This window comes from Cydia splendana, chromosome 26 (genome assembly GCF_910591565.1).
Source record: "Cydia splendana chromosome 26, ilCydSple1.2, whole genome shotgun sequence".
NCBI classification, from domain to species: Eukaryota; Metazoa; Arthropoda; class Insecta; order Lepidoptera; family Tortricidae; genus Cydia; species Cydia splendana.
The window spans coordinates 6,425,848-6,436,302 of record NC_085985.1 but is presented as its reverse complement, the minus strand read 5'-3'; the positions used below and the strand labels follow the sequence as shown (position 1 = coordinate 6,436,302).

Genomic DNA, 10,455 nt, shown 5'->3' with positions numbered 1-10,455 from the left:
CATAAGATCCAAAACGTACCGGGAATTCGCGTCGTAATCTCTTGAACCCCACAAGGGGTGGCGGCAATTAAAGTCTCCTTGTACGATAATAGGAGCTGGCAATGATAGCAGAATGGAATCAAGCTCTTTAATTATTTCTCGATTGGGGTGAGGAATATACACAGAAGTAAAAGATATGTTAAGGCAGCGAACTGCCACAATGTTAAAATCAGGTGAATGGGGAGGGAGGGGAAGTTGAGAAAAGGTTACATTTCTTTTAACAAAAATAGCACAGCCAGCACGCCTGTCGTTCCGGTCATCCCTGAGGCAGGAGTAGCCTGTTACCCTAAAGCGGGATTGAGGCTCTAACCATGTCTCCGAGATGGCAAGAATAACTGGGCTATATAAATTAATTAAATTAATAATTTCATGCTTCTTATTTTTAATACTTCTAGCATTCCATTGAATCAGGCTGTGTGAGGCCGTTTTGGATAGCTTTATTTATCGTAGCACAAATGTGAGCCTGGAAGGCTTCTAGAGCATTGTACGGTAATATATCTGCAAATCTGCTTAGGAGGTCATCAATAATCATTGAAATTCCATAGCCTAGGTTGTCATTTGGTGTCTCTGAGGACTGTTGTCCTAGTGCACATCCATTGGATTGAGAAGATCGAGGGGTGAAAGTGATATTCCTGTGTGCCTCTACATCATATGACTTACCTAGGACAGGCTTGGGTCGCCTTTGAACGAGGACAGTTTTTCTGTATGACTTTTGTTGGTTGGCAATGTTGTTGTTGTTCTGAGTTGATGACAGTTGGACTGGAGTTTGAGAAGGGGAGGAGAGAATCCTTGGGCTTGATTGGCTTGCCTGGTTCATCTTAGAAATATCAGCAAATGATGTTCTGACTGGCCTGAATCGTCTCGCAGCTTCGATATATCCTATGTTTTCTTCTACCATTACTAACTTTATTGATTTTGGGCGAGAGAATTCTGGACAGCTTTGGTCGGTTGCTGCATGGGGGCCAGAACAGAAAAGGCAGGACACCTCAGCATCCGGTACAGAACAATCAGTTGCCTCGTGATTTTGCGCACAACGTGAGCACCTGGGATTTGAGCGGCATTGGTCTTTTATATGGCCAAATCGGACACATTTCCTGCATTGGATTATAGGTAGTTTATAAGTGTCAACTGGTATAGACATGCTGAAGCTATAGATTTTTTCAGGTAAAATCTGACCTAGGAATGTTAACACAACTGTTCGCGTGGGTTCCCAGACGCGTCAACCTTCCACTTCTTTTTTTTTATTAAGCCTATGAGCCTTGACCACTGGGCCGGCCCCCGAAGGGCAATCAATGCTATTTATGAACTCTTCTAGAGTCCAGTCCAAGGGGATCTGCCTAACTACCCCCATCCGAGATACCTGGAACCGCGGAATTGCTGCAGAAAACTTATGCGTCGCCAAAATGCTGTGAGACAAAAATGCATTTGCCTCTGACGCCGTCGCGAAGTGAATCTCCATTTTAGTTTTCCCTAAAGCTTTAATTTCCTTAATGCCCGAAATCTTGCTATTATATATTATTTGGGCCATTTTTAAAGCTTTCATCCTGCTCGGGGTGTTAGATTGGTCAATGTCTTCACGAGACACATGGACTACGAATGGACCTAAATCAGTAGACGCATACTTAAAATCATTTGCGTTTTCGTATCCCGGACGAACGTATGTGTGCTGAATTGACGCGCTTGGAGGGCTAGATTTTTTCCCATGAAGGTCTACTACACTGTTATCCTCAGGAATAAGACGCTTTTGACTCCCTATATTGCCACCGTTTTTATCCGGTGGCTCGGTATCATCTCCCGTACCTCCCGTTTCCATGTTAACTACTACCATACACCACAAAAACTCACCTCAACTGTTTATTAACCCACCACCAACACAAATATTCAATCCTCAGTGACTATTAACAAGAAAAACCACTCTCACAAAAACTCGAAATTTTAATCCCGGCACGTGCGTTAGCAAAAACCGCTCTAAAATATACTTACTTTACTCTTTGCATCAGCCATCAGCTGCTGAGAACATGACAGATGACATGACACTAGTTTTTTTTTACAAACATTTGTCTTAGATAATGAGTACCCCACAGACAAGACATCCTCCAGACTGAGCATAGTAGCTCTACCCCAAAGAATATAATACTCACTAGGAGAAGAACTCCAAACAAAAAAAAGTCCCCATCCGTTTATACGTTTATACTATACTCTAAATCATAATTAGATTCCAGAAAAAGTAAGACAATGATGCCACTTTTTACTAGCGCTTCTTGTATTTATGTAAAAATAAGTAAATAAAAGTACTTTTTTAAATCGTAGGAGTAAAATACCAATAAATAAATGATCTTAGCGTATTTATTTACAAAAAGGAATTTACTATTTTACAAACAAATTATTGCAGTTGGAACATTGTCTTACTTTTTTTGTAATCTAATTATGAATTAGCATGAATCTAGGATATAACTGGATCTGGCATGAGTGGTGGGGGTAACTGACAGAACGGGATAGTTTTATGTATCTTTCAGTTGGAGTAGCAGCGAAAGAGCTATTATTGTTTGTCCTTGTCACAGTCTCACATTTTATTTGTTCCCCACCTTTTTTTTAGTATGGATAATGGTGGGCAACAAATGAATTCGACCAATCACAGTGTCGCATTTGCGTATGTTTTGTCCCTCATGGAGGCACGCGTATACCACTTCTATACGATCCTACCTTCTATGTCATTTAGAGTTTAGTGGCGCCCTCGTTGTGTACCAATGGAACTAAAGTTGACAATCGGTTTAGCCTGGCGGGTATTGGTAGGTAGTAATTTGGTTGATAAACATATTTGTTATCTTCATAGATTTAATATATAGAGATCCCGTCTCAGCGAGCTGTCACTGTTGCCACTTTTTGTTAGTGTACGATTAACAATGAGGCCCATCTTGCTGTAGCCATGTCGATAAAGTCATATCGATAAACTATCGACATTTCTTGCAATTTTAATTTTACTTCAAAGGTTTAACGATACCTAAAATGAACAAAAACGCTTTTATTCTTTATTGTGGTTATCAGATCACAATTTTATAGTCACGCCCCAGCCGAGAACCAAGGGAAAGTTCAGATATTTAATTAAAATACATAAATACCTACTAAAATAGGTGTTTCGCAATAATTGAATTATTTTATTATATTATAATATATTCATTATCCATTAGCATTTCAATTATGTTTATGTTTAACGAAGATATTGAAGCTTCAATTAATCGCTATTGCGTTCCGCTGTGTAGCGTTTATCGATATATAACATGATTAAAATCGACTTTTCACATCCCTAAAAGAGCACACATATACGCTTTTACGCACACATACACAGCCTGGGCGCATCAAAAAAGGCAACACTTGATTTGAGGTCCATCTTGTTAACAGTATAGTTGTCCTTTTTTGACAAACGGCATTTTTAAAAGAGCGAGGAGAGAGAAATGATACTAGTTGCTGCGCCGTGAAAGAGAACAGAAAACGTTGGGCCCTTGGTTATCTTCATATCACGAAATATATGAAAGATGCAAATAAACCCTTGTTTGTGGTATTATCAATTGATTTAAATAAAAGGCATATTTATGTTTATAACATTGTATTATTTATTAAAAAATGTTTTACATTATAGAAATATACACTGAAAATTAAACCCTGACAACTTAATAAAAAAAATAGACATTAATAGAGTGCATTCACAAAGTTTTCAGTATAATACAAATAACTTTTGGCATGCCTACCTACACTTTACACACACAGATACATTACACTTTACACACGGAATTTTACACAGATTTCGAACTTGTATTCATACATTTCTTCACGGTTAATAAATACGCTTTCCAGATGCGTTATGACGCGGTTCCTTCTGAATCCACTAAAGCTGTGAATTTCACTCAAATATGTAGGTATCTTCAACAGCCGTTGCTCCGCATTTAGCACATTTTCTATGTGCATTGCTGTAATCCATGTAGGTACAGAGTACAGAGTCTTAAGTGGTAGTACCGCTACGTTGTATTTATTATTACAAGATTTAATAAATAAAATTTTCGTTATGAACTTTAATCACAGCAGTTGGACAGAGTCATTAACAAATATATTTTTTTATTATGGTGGGTAGACGTACCTACCCTCCATATATTTTATGACAATGATAAAGACAGTTGGAAGCAAATATTCATTATAAAACTAAATCGTGTGTAATTAAGTTTTAAGTGTTTTAAGTCCCGTTTTATGATTAATGTAAAAAAATCGTAAAAATTTAAATCAGAGTTGGGGGCAATGTTGCTGTAGAAAAATGTTTTTATTTTTATTACTGGCAACTTTTTCTAGGAGGCCAAAGCACACATAGAAGCTTCAGGAGCACACATGCGCAATTATAAGAGGACATAACTTTCTTAAGCCCCCCATTCACACTCCTACCTTGTAGTCCGCCTCGCAGGACTACGGGGTAGGATATAGCTCACACACCCTCCTACGTTGTAGTCCGCCTCGCAGGACTACTAGCTCACACATGCTACTGTTTTGCCGTCCATCACCAGTACAGCTTCGTTTCTCACAAGTGTCGGTCTACTTACTCTTGAAAATGTTACGTGCAATTAAAAAAAAGAAAATAGCTCTTCTGCTATGTATTTTCTTGTTATTGGATAAAAAAAAAGAGTGTGGGAAAAGAATCTGCTAAAAATGCACCAGAGAGCGTCATATTTCTTAAGTATTGGTAATAATTGTTGCAATGCCTATTCCTCCATTGTTTGTTGGAGTGATTGGGCGATTTCTGGTCCCAAAAACAGCGATTTTCTTTATAAATTTCAAAGAAATGGCGCGCACTGTTGTCATACGCCAAACACGGTAGTCCGCAACGTAGGACGATAACCCACACACAATCCTACGCGGCGGACTACAGCGGTGGGCGGGGCTTGTAGGATGTGTAGGACCCAAGAGGCATCCTACTTGGGTTTGTAGGACGGCTCGTAGTCCGCGACCCCCATACACAATTCTACCCAACGAGCCGGACTACGAGGCGGACTACAAGGTAGGAGTGTGAATGGGGGGCTTTAGGAAGTGAACAGGCCTTGCTCTACCCCCTCTGCCACGCATACGGTAGTACGTTAGTTTCGAGTCGAAAGTGTCTTTGTGTGACGTCCGTGTCTTTGAACGGACCAATCACGGCACGGGACCTCGCTCACCTCGTTCCCCGCACCCCCGTATTTTTGGCAGCATCGGTTTCATGAAATAATTGCTCTGAACTCCGTCTAGAGGATTCCTAGTCTATGGAGTACCCTCTCGATTCGTTTACCGGTTCTAGATGCCAGCCAAGGAGTTTTAATTATTACCTTTGATTATAACATTGATTACTGTCTAAAAATAAAAAGTTAATTTTATTATTTTTAAATTTCATGCAAAATTGCAAAGTACTTTCTGCACAATCAATTTTTGCTGGATGGTAATGGTAAATGGTAACATTTAGAAAGAGACAGAGGTCCTCCTCGTGGCTCTCGCTCGGCAGGTTCTCCTCGTTCCTATAAACCAAGCGAAATAAAACTTTAATATTGTTGCAATAGAGCACATTTTGTTTATTGACTTCTTGGACAGTATTCTTGTATAAGTTCTTGGTAAAAAATATACCCTACTTTTTGAATAAAGTTAAAGTCAACCCGTTAAAACTTCTAGTGTTGAATAACGTAGTTAACAAGAGCGAAATTAAGGTTTTAAAGTAGTTTACTTGCAGGGTTTATCAATTTAAGAAAATGTCCAAGACTACAAGTAAATGGTAAGTGAAGTTCCTGTTTTGTAATTGTTTTCTACACGCATCGTTTAAATTCATAAAGGGATCAGGGATCATCATAGGATGCTCCAGATATAGTCAAGTTCACTTTTTTATTTGCAGTACAGTGGAGAGGCAACAGCGTGGCCCTAATTTGAAGGCCATCTTCTCAGTTATGAGGTTTGAAGATGATTTTAGTGAAATCAGGAGTGAATGTTTTTACCTTGATAACTACGCTGAAGCCACAGCTGCAGTTTATGCAATAATGACGCCTTTCCATAAAAACCATAAACCTCCATATTGCCTTCAAGTCAGTGTTAAAGCATCAAGTGTAAATGCAAAAAATGTATACGCAAAGAAGAGTCGTAACATTTTATTAAACATAACGACAGATGGATTTGAGAAACAACTTATTTGTCAAGATGAGTGGTTGGAAGTTAAAGTAATAAAAGCAAAACAATATGACTCTTTTGTATGTAAGAATGAGAAAGTTTTATTGTATACAATTGTTATCAACTTCACTGTAGATGTCTCAACACAAGATGAAAATACAAATTTATATAATGAACTTTATCAAGAAAAACAGTTCACCGACTTCAAACTGCGGGCAACTGATGGCACTGTGCCGGTGCACAAGAGTATACTTTTTATTCAAAGTGAGATGTTCCGGGCAATGCTGAAGGGACACTGGAAAGAGACGGGAGAAGGCAGCATTGATATGGCGGGGGTGACGGTGCAGACCTTACAGCACTTGAAGGAATACATGTACTTGGGCACACTTCCCAATAAAGGGCTAGAACCGCTCCTATTGTTGGCCAGACGCTGCTTGATGGATAAGTTAGCAGCTGGTTGCATTGAAAAGCTGATCAAAACCGTTACACCAGCCTCATTTAATGCTCTTTTTGATCTTGCGTTTGAAAACAACATACCTGAATTAATGAAAAGACTTGTGTTTGAGAAATCCAAATAATTTTGTAAATGGATTTAGCTAGTTGCATGATTAAAAGTGTTGATTTTATTATAAATTGATTTCTTTTCATATAATAATTAAATAATATAAAAGATTAACCCATGAAACAAATTTTCTTTTTAATTAATAAACATAATAAAAAATCACTTTTTTTAATTTTCTTTATATTTAAGAAATATTATGCTAGGGTTTGAAGGATAGATAGAAGTCATGTCAAGCAAACGGTGCAGCGATTTCGATAGCGCAAGGGTCAAGTGTTATTTTAAACATTATGATTTCATAGCAGTTTCATATTTAAAATAACTCTTGGACAATCTGTGCTATCAAAATCGTTCCAGTGTTAGCTTGGGCTGACTACTGGTCTCCCTACTGGATATGGGCTAAAAGCAGATGAGGCAAGTTTGTTTACTATTTTCAAATATGAATAGAGGGTATTACCTGTAATCTAACCATTTAACCCCAAACCAATAAGTACTCTTCTATCATCAGCTCCGGACACTCCTCAACAATTTCTAATTGTTTGCACCTGACTGCGAATGAAGCCTACTTTCATACACAGAATATCCATATAGATAATCGTAAACATACCTACATACACACACACACACACACATATATAGATATCGGCCGAATTCCGAATATCTGTTGCACCTAAGTACCTATAAAATGATGAATTACACAATAAAAATAACCAAACACTAGGTATATTTAAAATGTATTCTTGGAAAGCTGTTAAATATGAATACCTACCCTTTTCTGAGAGTTTGTTGATTACAAAATATTTTATTTTTTACATGGGTCTGATTTGATTGACTATAAACTACATTAATTAAATCTGTTCAACTAAAAATATATCTTAGAAAAGGTTGTGCTTTGTTGGCGAACAGTTTTCATAATAATTGTGACTCAAAATGTTCGCTTGCAATGCCGAACATTCGGCGCTTCGGCCGAGAAAGGGGCCGAATATTCGGTATTCGGCCAAAACTACTATCATCATCATCATTTCACTTGATCATCGTTTTCGTATTTCAGATATGACTGACTCTAGAAATACCTAAGTAGTATTTGTGATTTAACATTAAAAAATACAGTCACAAATTTTATTAGTTATTAGGTATTTAATTTCTTAGGACATAATTCAAAGGCAAAAAGTAAATTTTTGCATATCTCTCAAAATAATTTTATGATGTAAAATGCTTCACACATACTGTATCCATATGTCTCAATAATGTACATTTTTGCTTAAATTTCTTCTGACACGCTTCACAGGCAAAAGGCCTCTCGCCAGTATGTATTCTCGCATGTCTGTCTAACTCCGCCTTCGAAAAACACTTGTTACAATCTTTACAAGTGTAGGAACGTGTTTTAGGCTTTCTAGCCACCTTTTCTCCAGTGTGTATTTTTTGATGTGCCTTTAGAGTATAGTTCTGAGTAAATTGTTTGTTACATATTGTGCATTCGTACTTTTGCCCTGTATGAGTTATTTTATGTCTTGACAAGCTGTTTTGAGTAAGAAATAGTTTGTCACAAACTTCACAGCTATATTTGTCTCCAGTATGCATTCTCTTATGTGCGTTCAAATTATATTTTACTGAAAATCTTTTATCACACTCATTACAACCATATGGTTTTACTCCAGTGTGACTTAATATATGCTTTTTGAGCGTCTCTTTTTTATTAAATTGCTTGTTACACACATCGCAGGTAAATGAAGTTTCTTCACATGGAGTTTTTTCATGTTGTTGCAAAAAACATTTGCGTGCAAACCTCCTGTTACATTTTTCACATTTGTATGGTTTCTCTCCTTTGTGGCTTACTTTGTGTAAATTTAAATAACCTTCCTTCGTGAATTTCTTGCCACAAACATTACAACCGAAGTCCTCACCAGTGTAAGTGCATTTATGTTTATTTAAATACTTTTGTTTAGTAAATTTTTTGTTGCATTTATCACAAGTGTACATTTTTTCTGTTGCGTGAATTACTCGCTGATGTCGCTTCAAAGCTGACTTGTTCACGAAGTCTTTATCGCATAAATCGCACGGATAACGCAGTTGGCCGATATGTTTTTCTTGTTCTTTAGAAGTGTCGCTGGTGTACGCTTCGTCCCCGGAGTGGGCCTCACCGGTGTCGGACACGTCGCTCGCGGGACTCGAGGGGCTGAACTTCTCGTCACGGGACGTAGCAGCTGCCGGCTCCGTATTCTCACCAGTTGCGCCACCTAACGGGTCTGCATACCCAACAGAAAACAGTTTAGTATAGTCCAGCGGACGCGATATCGCGTCAGCATAAAAGTTATCTGACCTAATTAAGGACTCGACTCAAAATACTCGGAAGTTATTTAAGCGCTGAGTTTCGTATAAACGAGTCGAGTTCTTCAAATTTAAACACAAAAGACTCGAGTTCCTACAGTTGCTGGAACTTGAGGGGCCAAGTACGAAGTTCTTGGAACTCTTGGATTTAAGTATATCTTGTTGCATCCAGGGCAATTAAACCTTTAGCAATTAAATTCTAAAAATTGGCGCAGGATTCTCATTTAGACTTATTGGCCATAGTACTCTTTCCTCACAATGTTTTTTTTTCGGCGAGAAGTAAATAGGTTAATATCAAACACAAGTTCCAAGAAACTCGTTCGACCCCACGACCTTCACACGGCTTATGGCCCGGCCACGAATGCCACAATATCGCGCCGCGGCGCGATAGGTCGGAGCGAGACACAGCGATCCGACCTTTCGTTCCCACCTACGGACAACGCTCGCCGCTGCCGCCGCCACGTGTCCGGGCTGTTAAGGCCACCTACGTCTAGTCGAGAATGACGAGAGTTCCAAACCCTTTGAAATCAATAGTAATTTACAAAAAGGTTTTACCCGATCGTGGCGAGATGTCGTTCTCATTGCACGTTTCAACATCCATCCGTCCATCCGAACGCTTCAACTTGAGTAAAGAATCTTCGTCTGAAAAAAAAAACAGTTTGTTGAAGAGGGCTGATTTTTATTTATTTACGAGATATTATTTCATTCATCAAAATATTCTTTTCACCACACTTGCTCCTAAGAACCCTCTTTTATTTCAATAAGGGATATTCATGGTGCAATTTATCCACAAGAGTAGCAAAGTGGTCTGATGCAAATGTGAAGTGGTTTCCTCGAGTTGACTGGTAGAATTGACTTTTAAGTGATGATATTGAATAGTATTCATTTGGATTCGATTTGTAATATTTAACAGTTAATATTTTTCTCGCATTGGTGTGGCGCACCATTTTGTGTTTCACTCGAGGCCAAAGCTTGTTTAACCCTCGTGCCTCAAATTCCACGATCGCCTACGATCGTCGTTCAATTTGGAAATAATCCGCTTGCTCGGGTAGGTATAAATATTAGCAATATTGGTTACACAACAACTTTGCTCCCTTGTAAAACAAATAACCACCCAATGGTTTCTAGGGGATAAAATTTAATGACAATTTTGGGAGTTCTTATTCGATGTTTCTCTCTTTACCTACTGATCGCTCCAAGTTTTGTTTGTATAAATATTATTTTCATTGAACATATTACCATGAAACTAATAACTCAATGTCCTTCTTTTAATGTTAAAGGTATTGTTTAAACACTTTAAACTAACACTTAAATAGGATCCCCCGTACCTGTCATTAAAATAAAAATTAATAAAGCACAAGGTATTT

General features: G+C 38.1%; 1 protein-coding gene across 1 annotated transcript; it reads right to left on the bottom strand.

Moving 5' to 3' along the window:
• Window positions 1–7,879: 7,879 nt before the first annotated feature.
• Window positions 7,880–9,716, bottom strand: LOC134803354 (gastrula zinc finger protein XlCGF52.1-like). Its single transcript, XM_063776154.1, has 2 exons — window positions 9,644–9,716; window positions 7,880–9,006 (listed from the first exon to the last, which is right to left on the bottom strand). Exons 1-2 carry the CDS (start codon window positions 9,687–9,689, stop codon window positions 7,961–7,963), a joined length of 1,092 nt encoding a protein of 363 aa, XP_063632224.1. The 5' UTR covers window positions 9,690–9,716; the 3' UTR covers window positions 7,880–7,960.
• Window positions 9,717–10,455: the final 739 nt, after the last annotated feature.